The sequence below is a fragment of the Acanthaster planci genome, linkage group LG01 (assembly GCF_054643075.1).
Source record: "Acanthaster planci isolate LZ-2023a linkage group LG01, COTS_SCS, whole genome shotgun sequence".
Lineage (NCBI taxonomy): Eukaryota > Metazoa > Echinodermata > Asteroidea > Valvatida > Acanthasteridae > Acanthaster > Acanthaster planci.
In genome coordinates, this window is record NC_141777.1 from 21,535,040 (window position 1) to 21,556,117 (window position 21,078).

At 41.5% G+C, this 21,078-nt stretch overlaps 1 protein-coding gene across 2 annotated transcripts; it reads right to left on the reverse strand.

The window, feature by feature from the left end:
• Nucleotides 1-114: 114 nt before the first annotated feature.
• On the reverse strand, nt 115-19,129 carry exoc5 (exocyst complex component 5). Of its 2 annotated transcripts, XM_022245569.2 has the most exons (18): nt 18,885-19,129; nt 16,791-17,036; nt 15,899-16,096; nt 15,584-15,648; nt 14,953-14,981; nt 14,609-14,718; nt 13,361-13,405; nt 12,984-13,037; nt 12,548-12,634; nt 11,279-11,565; nt 10,557-10,713; nt 9,923-10,155; nt 7,945-7,983; nt 4,345-4,431; nt 3,780-3,888; nt 3,201-3,357; nt 2,366-2,526; nt 115-1,475 (listed from the first exon to the last, which is right to left on the reverse strand). In XM_022245569.2, the coding sequence occupies exons 1-18, from the start codon at nt 18,903-18,905 to the stop codon at nt 1,389-1,391; spliced, it is 2,172 nt and encodes a 723-aa protein (XP_022101261.1). In that variant the 5' UTR covers nt 18,906-19,129; the 3' UTR covers nt 115-1,388. The 2 variants fall into 2 exon arrangements, with proteins under 2 accessions (XP_022101261.1, XP_022101262.1); XM_022245570.2 differs by lacking the exon at nt 7,945-7,983.
• Nucleotides 19,130-21,078: the final 1,949 nt, after the last annotated feature.

Genomic DNA, 21,078 nt, shown 5'->3' on the forward strand with positions numbered 1-21,078 from the left:
GACTAAATCAAAAGTATGACCTTTTCAAATGTGTTACTGCTGTCACGTTTTGTAACTAACATCTTCAAATCTCATGGACCTTCCGAACAAGTCAATGCATAATTGCCATTCAACTCCAGCAATTTTTATGAACATTTTATTCCTTAATTTCATTCATTAACAAGCAACGCAATGATGAGCCTCGGCGAGGATTAACTCATGACATTCCTCTTTGTTTTGCCTTCTTTCATTTAACATTACATAAACCTATGCCTTTCCTACAGCTGAATTTTACATACAACTGAACGATAAACTTCAAATCATTACTTGGGCAAGAACAATGTAGCAGGTTCCTTTGGGCATAATGTAAGCACTCCGCGTAAGTGTTGTCTGCATAGACTTTCTTCTTATACTCTAACATTTGCCACAAAATGATAATACATGTATCTTGTGACCCTTTCTAGCATGCTGTCAGGTGTGTTCAGCAGTTTATGTTAGTCTATCACAGCATGTATTCATATGATTGCATCTAATAAGGAGATTTAACTTACTTATTTTTCAATAATTTGCGTGCACAGTGAACGTATCTGTGCTAAATACAGTTTGTCACTTTCGCAATACGTCACGTGGCAAATATTTTTGCTCACTCCGTCTCCCATTACCAACCTGCTGGTTAAATGGTTAAATGTTGAAACGCTATGTGACAGGAGGGGGTCCCAGAATAGCTTGCCTATCGCACTCATCTGAGAAAGCTAGTTGGGTTGATCTAGCTACTGCACCTGGCTAACTACCATGCAGCTCACTGAATCTTTCGAATTGTTTATACCCTTGCACTTTGACAAGCCAGTGACTTGCATGCAAACGCTGAAGTATATACAAAATTAGAGTAAGTAATACCGCATGGCTTGAGTAAGAGCAAAATAAAAGCTTGTTATAAGTGCTATCCTTTAAAAGGTTTTTTGCTGAAGATGAGCTAAGATGAAAGACAACTGGAATGTAGGACCGGATCTTAGAGTAGCAACAAGATGCCAAATGACTCTCTTTTTTGTGGGAGAAATGCCTTTGATCCAGGTTTTTTGCTTTGAATTCCAGGGTTCAGGCTCCTCAACGCATGTATAACCAAATTTGAATATGACATGCTTTCATCAGTCCTCGTTATACTGTGTTTTTCTCTCAACATGAAGCAGAAATAGTTGCGAGTCTGATGGGCTATGGTTTGTATTTTCCAAGTCGTGCGGTCCCCAAGAACCAATCTGTGGGTAATTTTAACCTGAGTGTCTTTTTCTCTCGGACACACAGCAAAACAAGCAGGGAAAGGCAAGTATACTGCATTTTCATCAGGATTTGGGAAGCCTTTGGCGCAAAGACTTGGCCGAGGTCAAGGGTTTTTCTACCTTATCCCTGCCTTGCTACCTGAGTTGCTGGGCAATCTTGGCCGTCTTGAAGTCGGCCCTCAGCTGAACAAACGACATGATGGTGTACTTCTCCAAGCCACTCTGTAAACAAAAACCAAAAACAGATGAAGGAAAAGAGAGAATTGTTACAATGCTAACAGTCAATGCCAATGTTTGTCACTGAAGAACTGAGCCTCTATCTGGTGAAATGATGTTTTCATTGTCCAACAGGTAGGGTGGCTACACACGTGGGTCTGGTTCCAAACCAACCTTTAGTCGTTCTTATGCTTAACTCACTTAGTGTTTCCACAGGGAACTTTCCTGAACCTTCAAATGTTCTCCCCGTGCAAAAAAAAAGGGACACATTCCTTCCATTTTCAAGAGGCAAGAAAGTCTCCATTCTTCAGTCTTGCAAATATAGCCAAAAAAAAAAACCAATTTGGTGGATTTTTGTATTAGTAAGGATCTGAAAGGCCAGTTTTCTTATTAGCTGCGTGAGATATGTACAACTACATTGACAAAAAATGATAACGATTCCTGTTCCCCTCCATATGTGTCCTGCTTCAAGAAGATACCAGGGTCTTCTTTAATTGTCACCTTTCCCATAATTCCAGAAAAAATACTGCATTGTGCTTACACCAGAAAACAGGTGTTTGAGAGGAAAGTAGAAACTGATCTTTACGCACCTTTAAAGTCAGCCATATTTCTTCAGTGCACGTAAGAGTTGTAAGGTTGAAAACACACTTTAGAAGGCAATGCTGTACATTGAATTTATTCAGGTCCAACAAAAGTCATTCAGTCTCAGGTAACATTAAAATCTAACCAAATGAAGTGTAGTAAAGAAAAGCATTCCTTTGTCACGATTCATCCCTTGTTGCTTGATACCGTGATTGGACTCGTGTCTGCCCCATGGTTCGCACTTTGACAAAAATCAACAACAGAGCCCTGACAAGAAGCAGTGCGCAGAGATCTTTCCAAACACCTGCACCTACCAACTGCTCCCCGGTTATGACCGACTTGATGTTCTCGGGGACCACCACCAGGAGATTGCAGAGGGCGTGCAGCTTCTCAAACAGAGCGTTGACCGTGGGAACTTTGAAGGACTTCACCAGGCGGCGGTACTCATTCACGTCGCAGATCACCAACATGGCACCTGCGATCAACCGGAAGCAAAAACAAAACAAGTGCATGTATATGGTTGGTGTTTTTCTGATGTACAATGCCACCATAAGAATCATGCTGGCAGAAATACGGGTGCCTGGAAAATGCTCATGTGGTTTTCTTCATAAGTCACTTTCTATTTCAATGTTTCTTTGTGTAAAGGCCTGAACTTTGGGTGCAGAAATGTGTCCTTATCAACTTTCAATTTCTACATTAACTTTTCATTTCCAAAAGTCTTTATCACACAGTTAAGTAAGCATGCTTTAAATTAGATATGCACAACCCTTTTATGGCATGAGTTAAAAATGGTTTATGTTTCCTGTGCAAAAAAGAAGGGTGGGTAGGCCAGTAAATTTGGAGGGTTTTACAAGTTTTTAGCTGAAAATATTTGAGGTGGATGATGGCCATTTTACTTTTGTGTTTGCGTTTGGAACAAGTTTAGAAAAATAAACTGAACAAATTAAAACAAAAAACAGCAAGATGTCCAGAAAAATTAGACTCTTAAATTCACATCATATGACTTCAATTTTTTTTTTCAATTTTAAAAATACAGATTCTAATGGTTTTCTAGATTGGGTTGGGTATAAATGGAAATGAAAGTATTTCTTTTGCCTGATGACTAATTATTGTGGAAATACCAGAAGCAATGGGCACTGTATTACTGACCTAAGGAGTTGTAGGTAAACTGCTGGAGATGGTCATAGATGACGCGGTGGAATCTGATGCCAAACTCCATCAGGACTGCCGTGATATTCTTCCCATCCAGGCAGCGCTTGATCGTCTCGACTTGCTTCTCGATGAAGGGGATAACTTTAGCACATGCCTGCACCGTTGGAATGAAAAAGGGGGCTGGTTAGTACTTTTAGTCAGTCTTGACCGGGGGGGAATGACAATGGCATGAGAAGGGCGTGCCAAACTTAGTTTACGTGAGAAGTGCAGTAAACCGGGATATGTCAAACTGGCATGGGGCAATAAACTGTGGCTGGCTATCCAGTTCATTTTTTGCTGCAATGAATGTGTTAAAACAGATTATGTTTTCATCAAAATGTGCACAACCAGGTGGCATATTTACGTGAGATGGGAGTCCTCAAGTATGAAAATGGTGCTGAATTATCTGTCCATTACATCAACATTTCATAATTGTACCACTGAGGCATTCATAATGGCAACTGAGATACAATTTTTAACTTACGGGAGTATCTTGATTAATTAGAGATGAAAACCCAACCTGACAGGTGCACTCACATTGGAATACAGCTCCATGGGCCCTTCCTCCGATTCCGGTTTAAAGTCTGTCTTCTTCTGCTCCTTGTCCAACAGATACTTGATCCATCCACAGATGGTGGCCAACGTCCTGTCGTGGAGAGGAACATTATCAAGAGCTTTCAAAGGAAGACACTGTATGTACGTATAAAAACCCTCTTTGGGTCGACTGTTCTTTGACTGCTCAGAAGTTCTGGCTGCAGCAATGCCATCAAACTGGCAATATCTCCTGGTTCTTGGACACAACTGCCCTTAAGACAAAATATCCTTGACAGCCACAAATATCAAAGGGAAACAGTGGAGCTGTACAGTGCTTCAAGGATCAAAAGCTATGGCCCTCCAGTTTAAAATCGGGGAGCTGATGGTGATGGTGGTAAAATGAGGATGAAGTACGATGACCACGTGATAGAGAACACTTGAAATGGCGAATCCAGCGAACACGTATGGACTGTTTAAAACGAGGGACATCAGCGAGAAGGTACAAAGCACATAAAAAATGGCTCAGTCTTTATATCTGAACGACAGAGGCAAGAGTTTATCAACCAACCTGTCTAGACCCGTCTCAATCTTGGACTCCAACTGTTCTGTGATCTGCTTCTTTTTTTGTACACAGTCGCTATGAGCCGGCAAAGAACTGGAAAACACAAACAGCAAAGGGAAGCCAATTTAACCGATTCCTGCCTAGCGCAGGGGTTCACATTGTTTTTCATGAAGTACAAGTATCTCAGAATTATTCAACAACAATAATTTGCTGTTTGAGGAGGAAAAGGGACTTCAGGAGATATGTGTAGTCGCTTTGAAATAGATTTGAGCAGCCATGCATGCACACAAGCAGCAGTCAGCAGGCTCTAACCTCCCCTTCCAGACTGAGAAGGAATCTCGAGGCCTGGAAAAATGGACTCACTGCCGGTAATCTTAAAGAACAGGTTGAAGGAATGGGGACAGCAAAAACTCACTTCAACCTCTGACTTAATTATGTACATTTATTCCCCCAAGAGAAGCCCCATTGTCAAAGTGTGAAAATTTCAAACAAACACTCTTTTCGGTGAGATGATCCACTTCAATCACTCTGATGAAATGAAGCCAATAAAACTGCACGAATAAGGAATCCTAAGTCAGTCCTTGGACTGTATGCTTGCTTTAAGCTACGATGTACCAGCAATTCAACCATTTCTGTAAAGTAATCAGAAAGATTTTATACAACCAAACAAACTTCAGAGAGCTGAATGAAGTGATCAACACTAGCCTCCCTTCAAGCAGTGCATTATGGGTAGAGCTACCAATGCCAAGAAAAAATAAAATGACTTAAAAAGCCAAAAACAGAGTTTGTATGAGGGCATTCACAGGAATGCAGAAAAGTGACTAAATTGTGGCAAACTCATCTCAATGAATCTCAAAAGTAGACTAATCTTTAGGGAACCTGCATGCACCAAATGCCCAGTGAACTACGGTAGACGACGCAAGTAATGAACCTCAGGAAATTACGACTTCACTTGCAGTGACTGTAATGCACACTCTACGCTTTGTGCAAATACAACTTGAAGAATAGAATCAAGACATTCAGACCAAAGAAAAGCAGACATCTAAAGGGGAGAATGATAACTGACTAATCAGAAGTTCAGCACACTCCATTTTGGCTTTTCCGTTTTCTCCTCCCTAAACTCTACCCCTAACTTTACAAGGGACCTATAGGTATGTGAATCGCAAACTCCATAACTGTGTAGAAAATTTGTGGCATACTTCCTTGTACTTCAACAACCAGTACAAGTAATCCACATTTTAAATTTCTAATTTAATTCTGTTATGAAATGCACGATCACAAAACTCCGTGTAGAAAACCAAAACCATTCACATGTCAGGGCCCAGTGCTGTCTAATTATTTCAAGAACGTGACCCGTTTCCTCAGTACTACGCTGAAGACAGTATTGGATTTGGAAGGTTTACTATCACTTCCATTCTGTTTCCAAAATAACCAAGAGATTTGGTTTCAGTTTTAGTACAAGTTGCCCAACATCAGGCCTTCTGAGGTGAGGGCTACTGTACGAGAAATGGAGAAGATAGAAAGAAAAAATGGAAAAGGGAAAGAACTTAAATCCAAAGGTCCTTCACATCGTGCTTGATCTGGGATGTGCTAAAAAGCTTTGGTATCAACCCATGAAACACTGTTAAGGAATTCACACTGCATGCTTGAATTTCCGTAACAGATTATAGCTACCACTATGTATTAACCCTAACTAACCCCTGGGGACCATTGAAATCCTGCATAACCTTGTTTGGTTCAGCATGGTTAGGGTTAATAAGCTTTTTCAGAAGTCCTTTGTCTATTGTGCTGATGGTAAGGTCACTTGATGGTCAATGTGCACCATCTGTATAATTTACCCAGAACCCAACTGAGGCATTTTTATCTTATTTTGATGAAACGCCATGGGCTTTCCATTTGAAAGGGAAAACGAAAGTGCTCTCACTTTCATGCATGATGCAGTAAAGCATGCATTTTTTATTGCTAGCTCAAATCAATTGTAATGATGTGGTTTGTCATATACATTTACTTTTATTATCATTAATGGTCACCTCATTATGCCAGTGTGCAGTTAGTGAATAATATTTACATTTCTGTTAATTAAATTACTTTTTGAAACATATTCTACAGAGTCAACATCTTCAACGCATTTCATATCTCTTAGACTTTATATGAGTTGGTTTTTTGTTATAATTTTTGGTGTGTATTTAGTGTTACTGTTTGTTACGCACTCTCAAACAGGCTGGCCCTGGACAGGGAACAATAAAAATTCAAATTATATCATCGTTAAAAAAGCCTCAAGATGCCTCCCCACTATGTCAAACTATGTTTTGACAAAGCAACTGCTGACCCCTTCAATTTTAAGCCTTGGCCCCACCCACTATTTATCAACTAAATCTCAAGAGAGTATTTTGGGCCCAAACCACGGGGATAAGTTCCGTAGTTGGATCTCATCACTGAAGTACCAAGGGAACCACGGCTGTGATAATAATTGTATGAGATGGCTACAATGTGAAAGCATCCTGAAATTCAAATCTACGGTACACAAGAAAAATGTCATGACGAGATTTCACACAAAATGGTTTGACGAGAGTTGTTCATGTTCAGGCAGAATTAAAACTACAAGTGCAGAGATTAACAGTTACTAATAAATACAGGTACCTGCTACTTTCCGACACTGCCAGTCACAAAGAATACTCTTTGGAGGTGGGACATTACAAAGATTGCTTGTTGATATATTGACACAATAGTGGAATGCATGGTGTCTTTGAATTGTATATCACATGTGCTAAGCTATGACATACAACAGTGCTTTGTGCTTTTGTTACTTTACCAAAGAGAATACGACAAAAACAGAGCTGACCCCTGCAAGCTTGGCAGCCCAGTGGTTAAGACATCTGCAACCAGTAAGTAGGAGGTCGTGGGTTCGAGTAAGCTTGTGAATTTTTTTTCACGAGCTCTCGGACAAGCACTGAGTGTGCAGTATTAATTACCACACGACGGTGTAAAAAGAGAAGTGCTTTGAATAATGAAAAATATTTGAGTGCTTTCTTTTTTCAGTTTTGCAGTGTTGGACATGGGTGTGCTTACATACATGTACAAAAGTACGTTTTTTAAAACCCACTTTCCTCTGTCTGCGTGTAGGTCTAATTCATGTAAGGATTTCTCTTTTGGGGGTGATCTTGACTTGTTTGACTTTACAAGAAGCTAATTTCTTTCTCTCTTCTGACAGACCACTGTTGGCATATGATTCAGCTTGCTTTGACTGGCATGCAGCGACTTTCTGTGGAAACCAACAACATCTTAAAAAAAACCAACAAAGAAATCAATTTTAATATTGCAGCAAATGAGTTTCAAATGCAAAAGCTTTGGTTTTCTTGGGTTTTTTTCTATGCATCTCATGTTTGCGGCAAACGGTAGTTGTGCTGTTTCATTAGAAAAATGATTATCTGGTGCAGAGCCAATCCACTGTGCTCAACTGATGGTTAGAAGGGAAGGGGTTGCATACCAAGATTATAAAGGCAGGGGTGGGGTGGTGTTGAAACTACATGCAAAACTGTATTCTACTTTGGAAGGGTTCTAAGCTAAGCGTCAAAGCATCCACGCAAGTGGAACACACATCCCCACCTTACTAAGCACATTGCCACCGACTCTGGGGTGTCGCCTCTGGAAACATTGCAACATTCAAATAAGGTGCAAAAAAAAATGTCACTGTGAATCATCAACTTCGAGTATTAGATATATTAGGTGGTTTCAGGGCATATTTCATTAAATTTTACAGGAAATTGATAAAAGAATCAGATTTTTTGTAAGCCAAGGGGTACTGATCTAAGGAAGGTGGGGTATGAAGGCACTTTCCTCCGCGGAAGGGAAAGGTGGGGAAATGGGGGTGTAAAGCAGATAACCAAACAAAATGAGGATAGTTTGCCTATAATCACATCCACCGTTTCATGACCCTCTGGCATGTTATTCTTAGCAACAAGACATCTCATTAGATCCCACTGCTACTATTATTATTATAATGAGTACTTTCTGACTATGTTACGGGTCATGAACAGGACCTCAAAGTCCTTCTACAATCACTCCCTGGATAAAATGATAAAAGACTGAAAATAAAATACGAAACACTGTGCATATACTGAAAGCTAAAACAAATATTTATGCAAAACAAGAAGCAATATGCAGCAGCGAAGTTTCTCAAAGGTCATACAGTGGTTGGGCACTTTGTTTTTGCATGATTTGAGCTCATGCAGGACCCCCAAACAATTTCATTATAACTTTTTTGGGGCCCAATATCACTGCCACACAATTATCCTCTTTTTATGGCAAGTCTGAATGAGTTTTTTTACTCGACTAATAATAAATTGTGCATGTTTTGGCACCAATTTCATGATGATCGGATCAACAGTTTCTACCACTTGCCCAATGTGTGAATGCACGGGATCCTATGTGAAAACATGTATGTGAAGCTGTCTTCACATGCATATGGTGAGATTTATCACTTCCAGGTTGATGCATGGAGGTGGGCCGGACAGCATTCCAGAATCATCTCTACCCCTTGGCTCAGGGTTAAAAAAAAAAACACCTGCTCTGTGCAAAGTGACACTGTGTCTACACATGCAATCACAGCTCACCACCAGGGAAATTTCAATAGACCTCAATCCCAGGGAAGCCCTTTTTGATTGTGTTCCCAGCGTCTATCTTATTCAATGTAATCTGTTAAATGGGTTGGTGCCAGACCATTTTTGTGTTCCATGCCTCACTTTCATGTTTTTTCAAAAACTGCTAATAACATTTAGATATAATTCATCACAAACTTTAAATTTTTCGTCAGCATAAATGACATTAACCCTAACCCCCCAAGGGTTGCTGGCCCTAACCTTCCCCATTCACACAAAGTTAAACACCCATATGGGACTTTGTGCACAGAGGCTATTGGACTTTGTTTTTCTGAGGTATGCCAAACCCAATGCAAAAGTCAGCTGTTATGGGCCTACCAGACCTATCCCCACAGAATTAAACACTTTACTACTGTTTAATTCTGTGTGGTTGGGGAAGGTTAGGGTTAATTTGTAATGAAGTTTTATTTGGGTGTTTTCACTTTTATTCTCTGGTTTCAAAATAAAAAAGTAGACTTTGCTTTCAATTAAATATGGCTGACTCGTGAATAGGGTCAATCATATGCAGCCACATTATGGCTGCCCTGAAGCAGCTTGTGCCATTTTCAGATTGTCACTGAAAAAAACCAGACTCGTCTCCTGATGAGAGTACTTCAGCATGCCCTGGATGAGCCTAGAGTCACTGGGGTCTGCTCAAACGGTTCTGCTACACGTTAGCGCATCAAAGTATCCAAATGGTGACTGGGGTCAACTTCATGGACCTACTAAGCACAGCAATCACTTGCTTGGCAAAACGGGGTACCAGCCAAATACTGCCTAGGACTGTTTTTCTGTTATTCTTTCTCTGCTAAGCAAATAAACTTGCTAATTGGGTTTTTTCCAGGTCAACAGCTCTACCGAATTGAGTCCAGCAGAAAACAAGTCATAATTTGCATTCAGGGAAACAGCCACAGTGACATACTGGAGACTTCAAAATCGACACCTACCTCACTAGCGGCACCAGCACGTCACTGAACTGCTTCTCCAACAAGTGGAAGATGGCGTTGGCCTCGCCGGCGATATTGAAGAAGTACGTCTGTGGGGGGTTCTTGGGTTCCGAGGTGGGGATGCCCTGCAGACCGATCTCCAGGGCGTATTCGATGTGTTCGGTGCACAGGTACTCAATCAGGATGTCGAATATGGTGATGGCATGGGCGGAAAGATCCGACTGGCTGGACAGCTATGCATACAAACCAATTACATGTTAAGATGGATGGATTTCTCAAGAGTAGCAAAATGCAGTTGCCTGATATGCCTAGGATAGTTCTGACTGCTTCAAGTGGTGTAGTAAAACTGGCCTCCTGAGGTGGTCCCAGAGCACTCCGTTTCCTGTTGCAAGACTGGCTCTATCCTAGCTTAAACATTTGCCAGTCACAGTTTAATAAAAGGGCTTCTACTTAGCAAGGTGGCAGATAAAGGACTAAAATGATTTCAAAGTGACAGTCCAAGAAGTTTTGTACCACAAACACGTTCCAAACTTGAATCTGTCTCAAGCCATCAGTACTGGCAATGTGGGTTGTCAGGGACCATTTTGAGTTTGGAAAAGTGGGTTTTTCTTGGGATAGGAGAATTGGGACTGACCAGCTGACATCTGCTGAACGCCTGCTTGGATTCATTGAGCAGGTTGAGAGCAATCTCCTGCGACAGGAAGGTCTCCCCCTTGAAGTCCACCTGGGGTCCCGACGAGCCGATGTTCAGCGGCGTCTTCGTGCGGAGTTTGTGCTGCAGGTCATGCAAGCTAGGAAAGAAAAAAGGACAAGAGTTAAATTTGTGCGACAACTGAACAAGATCCTCATCATCTAATTGGTGAAGTGACGATCATATGACATGAATTATTCTACCCAATGCGTAGCTCGCGCACACACTGAAACAACAGCGCCCCAGAACCATGCAGGGGGCTCTTTTTGGTCAATGGAAAAATGTGTGCAACGGCTACGCACGGTCATTCTGAACATGGTGTAGAAACCCTTTTTATGTACACACTGAAAAAAAGTGGCCAGGAAATGCCTCGGATTGCACCACAGAAGTGGTCAACTGCATAATCCAACCATCCATCATTTGAGTGACGCTGGTCAAACTACAGACCAGCTTTCAATCAGTGACAATTTGCCAACTGCTGGTAATCTTCCCCAGTAACCAATGCACAAAATATACTCAGGGTGCCAGGCAAAATAGAGCCACGATTAGATAATTGTTGCTGATCAAACTTGGCCACACTTAACCACAGTTCTCGCTCTAACCTGTCCCATGCTTTACAGTAACAAAGCGCTCTCTCTCCCAAGTACAAAGCCTCTAGCCCTTACCCTCCCGTAGGCTGTATGGGTTTCTTCTGGTGGTTCATGCTCCGGTAGTAGTTATCCAGGTTTTCCGACATCCGCTCTCGCAGGTGCATCTCCTCCCGGGCAATGTAGCTCTGCAGGTAGTTGCCGAAGATGTGCTTGGTCAGCCGGCTGAGCAAGTGGGCGTCCGAGCCCAGTCGATAGTCTGACAGGGCAGCGGTCAGCCGGCCCGTCCGGGCGTACAGGTCATGCAGGTCCTTCAGGTAGTGCTCCAAGTCCTCCTGGGGGGTCAGTCTCTCCTTAACATGTTCCTTGAATGAAAGAAAATGGGGGGGGGGAACTTTTTCACACAACCGTTATCAACCTCCCCACCCCCCAAAAAAGATGGAGAATTCAGTGGCTCCAGATTCTGAATCTAAACTCATTTTTGATCTAAATTTATCCCCCCTTGAGCAAGTTATTCTCTCTCTCTAGGGAAACAGTAACTGCAGCAAGATATCAAGTTGCAAAAGCAAACAAAAAATGTGGTGGCGGCCCATCTACACTTTCATACTGAAACAAAACCCGTTACAAAACTACCCCTTTGAAATTCAGTGAAAAATTTGTGACCTGTCACCACAAAATGAGCCGAAAATCAGAGTTTTTAAAAACTGATATACTGGTATTTTTGAATTCAGCATAAAGAGAGTTTTCCAGTGGCATGCACATGGAACACTTTGGGTAAAAGTATAAGGTGACAATGTGACATTATTCTGGCAGCTTTGCGTCTTTGTTCCCAACATTGTTTCAACATTTCAGACCAGGCACGAATAATGCTATCGTCTGCTGAGAAAATGACATTTTTAAATATGTGAATCTGCAAAATACTTGGAATCAAATAGGATACGGGTTACTCTTTCCAAATATTACCAAAACCCAAAATTTACCTCCACTTCAACATAACCTTGAACACTCAAATAGAAAAGAGTGGCAAGCAACTTTACGCTCATTTTGTCGTGACAGTTCACATATGTTAATCAGGGCAATGTGATGAAACCCAATGCAGGTGAGACGGCCCATTGGCTCTGTAATGCAGCAACTGAGTGCACTGTGCAGCCCATTGACGACAGCAACTTGAGGGTAATTCTAAATGACAGCAGATGTATGTTGAACAACTGCGCCAGCTCATAACCAAATGTTTGCACACACGGGTGCTAAAGAAAACAAGGTTCCCCTTAATTGCTTGGGGAATTCCAAATTTCCACCAACAGAGGGCCCACAGATGCCCAAACCCATTAGGCTTTCAGGACTTACCTGAAGCTTGACCTCGTACAGGTTGAGAACAAACTTTCCCATGACACTCTCTGGACTGCTGAAGACTTGATGAACCAAGTTATTAACCTGCAATAACAACCCATGACCGCAGCTCCAACTTTACTCACATTGAAGGAAGAATGCCTGACACAATGACAACCCCCCCAGCAAAACATTTCAGTGCAAACCGATTTTGATCAAAGTTACCTTCTGTTCACAAAATTGTTTCTCCGTAAAGACTGTTGAAGGTTATTCACTGCCAAACTTATACTAACAATTGTCACGGGCATAAGAGTATATTTAACCCACAGCAAGTTATTACCAGTTTTGAATTCATTTCCTGGAAATGCTGAAAATGATACAAATTAAAGAAATGATCCAAGAGATAGACTTTGCTAAAAGTCAACATCTCCTAAAAATCCTACTTTTCTGTTACCTTTTTGCAAAGTGGGATCAAGTCTTCATATACATCGAAGAAAATGTGGGTATTCTGGAAAAAAATAAAGGTTCAAAAGTTTGTTAATAAAATTCTGCTGCCCAGTAATATACGGCTAATAACAGTAGTCAAAACTTAATATTAAGCTGACCTTGTAACAAAACATTCAAATTTTTCTTTTTACGTTGAGCAATATTAATGGATTAGTGAAGAAATTTGCCCATAATAAGAATTCAGAGCGGCAGGATTCTGCTTGTCAACTTATCAATGAATACAAATGCATCAATTGAAAACCCAAAATGGTTTGAAACAAAAGCTGAAAGAGACTACTTGCTCCTGCAGGCGAAATTGTAAATGACAAAACTTTTTTTCCTTACCGCTTGGCTTTCTTCAATGAATGCATCAATGCACCGGTGATACCCCTGCAAATGGCATTGAAAACACAGACCTTCAAATAATTAGCAGGTCAATCTAGAAGGGAAATGCAAGGCACTGATATTAACAGTGGGAAATGTACGGTAAAACAGGCCTCTCGTAGTTTAACACCGGGAGGACATTTGCTCATCTTGTAACAAAAAAAACCCAAAGTTAATGCTTTATTTCTTAGGTAAAGATTCTATTAAAGATTACTGAACCAAAATCAATGCAATTGTGACTCATTTCAAAATTAACAATAGCTGTTGAATCATACATTTCCAAGTGTGAGCTAGTGTGAGTAAAGAATATGCCAAATGCAGGACTGCACATTGAGTGTGCACAAACATAGAACTCTAGTTGCTTTCAACTAATATGGTACGGTGCTTTCACCACTTCCAGCCGGGGCAGTTATCAATATTGATGATGCTGGGTCGGAATATTTTTCATTTTTTTCTGTTTTCAAAATTCTTTAAAAATTCCTATCTTCATCCACATGAAGGACTGTCTGGTGTCCAGTCTAGCCTGACAGACAAAATCTATTGACGCCTGACTATTTCAGCTAGGCCTGCAGCCTTGTAAAAAGAGCCCAGATTGTGCGGTGATACATATTTTTCTTTTGTTCACGAACCTGGCTCAGTGTGCTGCTGACCTCTTTTCAATAGGGGCCCAATTAGAGTGCAGCGGTGCTGTGTGGCTCATCGCTGCGGTGGTGGAGAGCTTTTGTCCCCGGTGGTAATCTGCTCGCTCTAAATGCCCAAAACCGTGGTATACTGTTTCAAAATAAGGCTGGATTATCTCCACTTTTGAGAGTGAAAAAATGTCAGTGATTCCCAGCAGCCTGGTCTTTTGTTCGGGGTACGGTCTTTTGTTACAAGTCCATGTTCCCTTTGTCCGAGTTCGGAGACCCCGGCCACACATATAAAGCATACGCATCCGGATCCAGAATCCCCGGCAGGAAGTGGTTAATTGTAACTCAGGTAGTGCATTTACGGTGGAATATACTGTACTCACAAAAATAGTAAGTCAACAGAGGGACAGAATTTGTTGTTGAAGTATGAAAATCTGAAACAATTAGAGTGAAGAAAGCTATCACCAGCAGATTTCACCGTGTCAAAATCAGGCTGGGGCTACAGCTTTTGTACCATGTGGACAGTCCGCTAGGACTAGCCACAGCCACTGAACAGCCCCTGATGTGGATATGGCTTTACCTTGAAGTGTGCCAGTATGCTGGCTAACTCTTTCATCCTGTCCACACTGCCCTCATGGAATGACGCTCTGAACTCAGTGATCAGGTCTTCCTCAATCTGATTGTACTTATCTGCGGTCACAAACACAAAATGCTCCATCCAGTCTCGTGTCAGAGTTTCCCCATAACTGTAACAGTTTGTCATGAATGTTCTACTGAATCAGCAACTGATGTTATGACGGAAGCTCTTTCAATTAAAAATTAGACTTCATAAAGATATCCCAATCTCCATCTCTGTCAAATTAATTTGAAAGATGGCAGTTCTCAGCTTTAAATAGGTTAATAAAAGCTCCTGAGTGTGCTTACCCTGTATTCTTTGCTTCGGTTTTTCAAATCTGTTTACAGAGGCAAGCAAAATGAGCAAGGTTAGAGTTTATTTGGTCACAAAAACATTTTCAAAAATCACTGTTTTATTTTTTTATGATTTTTCCAATCTGCAAGGTGGAAATCTTTAGATAGCTCAGGTGGGGACAGCAGGAGGCAATAGGCTCTATGTAGGCATTATATATCTCATGTTTTTTTTGCACAATCCTCAAGGGTCAACATACATGGCCATCTATGTGAAATAGGCCTAGGAGCCAAGTTAAATGACTGCCCATCGGCAGTATTGTACGACGAGACCGTCACAAGACCATTCACAAGTAACAGGGTGGACAATGACCTGAAGGAATGCTTTGTTGCAGTTATTTGAATAGCTAGTGACTTGAAATTGGACTGGAGGTCTTGTGATGGTCGCGTAGGGTCGATTCAAAGGGTATCAACAACAACATTCCCCACCACCCCTGGGGAAGGGATAGCTGTGTACAGAGCAGGAAGGAGCAGGAAATGGGAGCAGAAAATGGGAGCAGGAATGGCGACTTTGTAGTTTTCCAATGCCAAGGGACAACAGTCAAACAAGTGTACAGGTTTCAGAAATGAATGGAGACTGGAGACTCACTGTTCCTGAGGAAGCTCTTGTGCAATCAGCTGCAATTTCTGAATGATGTCTGCTGCGTCTTGTAGCTGCAGAAATGAGGCAAACAGAAAGGAAGACTGAGCAAACAGTACCTTCCTGCAATCTTCCTATCACTTCCATTGAATTAACCCAAAAAGAGTCGTGGGGGACGGTCAAAATCTGCCCCCTCGACATTTGTAGCCGATATCGCTGCAGTGCTTTTTTTTTAGGAGTTGAGCATTTAGGAGTTTTAGAGCAACTTTTTGCGGTCATTTTGACTGCTTCCTGTGTAGTTTGTCTGTACATATGTGAGTATACCTGGAATGGATCGTTGAAGACCTCAGCTTTGGGTCCGAAGTCATCCAGGAACTCTGAGAAGTACTCAATGAGTCTCTTGGCCTCTTCGGCTCGGGCCCGTGGGGTGTTAACCCCTTCCAGTTGGTCCCCAAGATGCACCACCTTGGTAGCTACATTGTTGATGTGTTCATCTAGCTCTTGGAAATGTAAGAAGGCCATCTATTTGAAGGGCAATGACAGTACTGAATCATTAAACAAATGAATGGACCGGTTGCGGCACAAGGCATACATGTTTGAAAGCTTGCTTAGCCAGAACTTGACACTGGGGCATCTTGCCGGGACTCAAACGTGGCTTCTTCTCAGTGGTGAAAATCATCAGGCTTGGTACATAAGGTTGCAATCCTGAAACCGCGTTGAAAATACTATAAGAAAAGAGGAACCACAGCACATGTACGTAAAAAAATGACAAGACTGCGAGGCAAATTGCGATGAGGAGAGGAGGGGTGAGCAGAGAGCAATATCAGTTGAAAGCAGCGATGTCAGCAGAGCCTGGTTTCCATATTGATGTAAAGAGATGCAGAGAACACCGCTGATCAGAGCCCTGACGATAAGCAATGGAGTGGGGGCCAAAATCGTTTAGGGACCGACAATTTTTTTATTTTTTTAAATGCAAGCATTAAGACCCTTCTAAGGGTTGAGATTCAATTGTTTTCATGTTTTTTGGAAGGAAGGAAAAGGAAACAGACCCCAAACAAAGCCTTTCTCTCTTGATTTTGAAAAAAAAATTGCCGTCTTTTTGGGGTGTGGCCATGGTCCCCACTGGCCTCCCTTTGGATCCACCCTTGGGGGCGGAAAGACTACACCCATGGAAATGAGATTAGGGCAGCGGTCGGGGTTGGGGCCGCGACATGACCTTGTTGTGCTCCTGTAGTTGGGCCACCCTCTTGGCGTGGTTCTTGGTCTCTGAGCGGATGCTGGCCTCCAGCTTCCCCGTCCGCTCCTCCATCCGCATACTGAGGAGCTTCAGCTCCTCGATGGTGTTCTCAAACGCCCGCAGCATCTTCTTGGCATCAAAGTCCTGGGGCCCCTCCTTGGAGTCGCCGCCTTGGGTGCGCCAAGCCAGCTGCTCGATGTACTGCTCCGGGTCAAAGGTTGCATTCTGCAAAATATTGAAAGTACCTAGACTACCAGTATCTATTATGTACGTGATGCCAATGTGAGTAAATGCTTCAGTACCAAAGAAATACTTTTGTTTCAGACTTGAATAAAATCCGTGTTTGCACACATATACATGCAATATTATTGAAGATGACAAAGTATTGGCACTTATAAGACCAGAACCTTAAACAGTTAAATACATTATTAACATCCTTGGATTTTAGCATGACGGCTTCTCTTCCAAGTTCAATTAGGGAAATATTAACCTTTTTCTACATTCTCAATGCACCACAGGATTGGATAACAAGTCAAATCATACCTTTTATGCATGAACTTTAATTGGGACATGAACCTGCCACAAAACGTTTGTAATTTTCTTCAGAACATTTCTAATAGATGTACGTGTTTACCAACTCATCATGTCAGAGATGGATGCAAAGTGAACAAAAAACATCTTTAAAATAACAAATGAATTTTCAAAAGTGTGTAAGAAGGCAAAAATGCCCTTAAATGTCTTGTCTTTAAAGGACACCAGTAGCTGAAAAATGAATTAAAGGGGGCTGAATGATCTTCAAGTCCTGATTCTCATTGGCCAATACTACATGTAACTCACTAACATTTATGATCTCAGTCTAAGACAGAAACTGGATTTCCAAGATTTTCTTTTTCTTCTGAGCTTTTAATTTTCTTTCAAATCTCTTCGTCCCAAATCTACAATGCAACACGACTACGACTGTTATGATGGTGCAAAAAGATAACATGTAATTATTCATAATAAACTTGGCAACTCGAATATACTGGTAGCCTATGTCGGGGCCCAAGTGGACAACGATCAATGGCTGCATCCGAATCTCTTGTCTAGAGCTAGGTCTAGGTCATTGCTCCATTGGAAATGTGTGGAGACGCGTAGACAATAGACCTAGCCGTAGCTCTGGAAGCCCGTTTCGGACACGGCCAATGTTTGGCAGGTACACTTCTTCAACAGGATCATGCATAAATAAAAATGCTTTGCTTGACATCCAATCCCATGATGCATTCCAAATGTCGAAAAGACTTTCCCATACATTACACTCGCTAATTTTTGCCGTGCAGAGAACCAGTTTACTCGTGCATATGACTCCAAGTCAGCTATGTCAGCAGTACATCTTAAACTGTTGGTAGACCCCTGTTCAACAAGCCGGTAGGCCTATGCCATATTGTAAATTTGGAGATTCTATTCCTAAAATAGAAGGGAGAGCTGCATTTTAACTTTTGAATTCACCTTGGTAAATGACTGCGACATCATGCTCAATAACTGTAGGGTTAATGTTGTCAAACAAAGGCAGAGTTTTGAGGGAAATTACACGGGATACTGTGGGTGTTTTAACATGACACATGGTGGATTCAAAATTGGCTTGACTGGGATCACTGCAGCGAGAAAGTCACATTTTCTCACAATTTACAAATTGAAATTTCCAAAAAATAGGGTCGGCACAATAAAGAGAGTGTTGTCTCTGTTTTTGGGGGGGACTTACAAGTTTTGCAACATTAAAATGACCAAGAAAATGGGGGGTCAGGTCTCCAAGTAGGCGCATACAATCCCAGCCTATGTCAGCAAGAAAAAACTTGCCCTAGCCTACCAACTATGCCTACAGTAGGATAAAAAGTAAAATTAATGAAGCGTTTATTTAAGAAACATTCAGAAATTTTCAGAACAGCCTCGTGCATGACTTGTTTCCCCATTGTTAATGTTTGGTAAGTCATTGCTTTATCACGAAACGAATGCAACATTGTCATCGACCAAGTCCATGATATGACATGACATGAGTTCATCGTGCAAACACGGCAAACGCCCATCAGCACTTCCTACCTCAAATTCCTTGAGCGACATTTTAACCAGAATTTACGGTATCAAATTAGTCACGCAGATCAGAAATTCGATGAGCTAAGGGTCATTCTAACGACACTATCGGATCGTCATCAAGAGTCCGCCCTTGCAGCTTCTTCCGCGGCAGGGCAGATAGCTAACTTTGATCGGCTAGCTCAGGTCATTTCATTTCAGCTTTGAGTCCAGTACCAAGCAGCTACAATTACAAACCCATGATATGTACTGCACGTACAGTGTACATGTACACTGTACATGTACGTGCACAGAGCTGTTGTGTGTAGAATCGACTACCCGCAAAATGATCAAAAAGTAGAGTTTAATCGATACCTTTGCATAACGTGGTGAGTAATAAAGATCGGAGACAGGGAGCAGGGGATTCAGAGGTACAGTGGCTGAGGAGTTACACCCCTCCCCGTATTGGACGTCTTTTGCCCCGTCACGTTGTTGGAATTCTAATCTTCATGGACACTGCGGGGGGGGGGGACCATCAACATTCTGTTAAGAGAAATTTACGATGCTCATTGATCAACTGCTACTGCGTACCAACGAGGAAAAGTTGCTGATCTGCAAGTCCTTATAAAGGTGCATTAACCAGATATTATTTTTGGTACAGGGTCGTGGCTAAGTTCAACCGTTGAGAGTAGTGAAATACTGTATTCCCATTTAACTTCAAATTTAGAAATTTGTAAGTCTTTAGAAAGGATATAGAGATAAGTATACAAACACCACGGGGGGTGTTACAGGCAGTTTCAACTGAGTTGGTGTCAAATGAATCTCCCTACATGGACAGTAATTGTGAAGTAAAGTTAAATGGACGGAAACCAAAACTAGTAAATCTAGAGCAGTTATTGGAACATCTGATCGATGGCCAGATAAACTTGGTCAACAAATTAACAAGCTGACGAAATAAAGGAAAAATAAACTCCAATGTTATATTTTGGGACTCAGATTTTAACCCAACATAGCTCAACATAATTAAACTGGAATGATTACACTGTTACAGGATCGCAAGGTTATAAAGTAAGACAGCTGGGAGTAAGCTTATCATAATGGTTTATATGGCTTCAAGCACCGTGTCAAACAGCTGACTCGGTCCAAGGCGTACGCAACATCCTTGATCTAGTACTTATAAATAACCAGGGTATAATTAAGAACACTGAGGTTATGGAAGGAATTTCTGACCACCACATGGTTCTAGTTGACACTGATGTAGCTCTAAAGGGGAAGAAGCAACTCAAGAGGAAAGTTTATATGAGGCACAAAGCAAACACAGAAGGGATAGTATACGACGTAAAGGCCTATCAGTCAATCTACAAATCATCAAAAGAAGGAAAATCACCAGATTTCAAATGGTAGCTCATTCAACAGGTCTTGCTTGATCTTTCGGAAAATCATGTACCCCACAAGTTCAAGTCGCTATAGCTCAATAATGCTCTTAAAAAAAGAATACAGAAGAAAAAAATGCTTCTACAACAAAAAAGCAAAAAGGACAATAAGAAAGAAGATTGGCAAGCTTTCTAACAATCTCGTGAGGCTATGAAAAATCAACTCTGCAAGGCAAGAACCCAGTATATAAATTGATACCTCCAAGAAAATTTAAGGCAAACCCCCAAACCTTCCGGTCATTCATAAAAAAGTTTCAGAGGGAGAATGTTGGAGCATCCGATCTGAAAGATAGCGAAAACATCAGAAGCGACAGCAACGCGAAAAGCCTACTTATTAATTATTAAGCAGTTTCAGGATGTCTTCACAAAAGACACTAAAGCGGCAACTGACGGTCATGATTCATGGAGGTGTGTATCCAGCAATCTCTCCGTTACAAATTTCTGTCAAGGGTGTCAAAAACACACTTAGGGAACTTAATCCATGTAAAGCACTGGGGACAGATAAAATTCCGCTATGATGATAGTTGTTAAAACTTGTTGCAAAACTTGTTGCAGAACCACTAGCACCTGTTCTCCAAGACGTGTTTCAAAATTCAGTGAATACTGGGATGGTACCATCAGAATGGAAGACACCAATGTTCAAGAAGTCTTGAACAAGCAGTCTTCAAGAAAGGGGCACAATCAGATCCAACAAACTATCGTCCAGTGTCTCTCACCCCGTTCCTTGCAAAATTCTTGAACCTATACAAAGAAGCATCTTGATAGAAACAATATTCTTACAGATTGTCAAC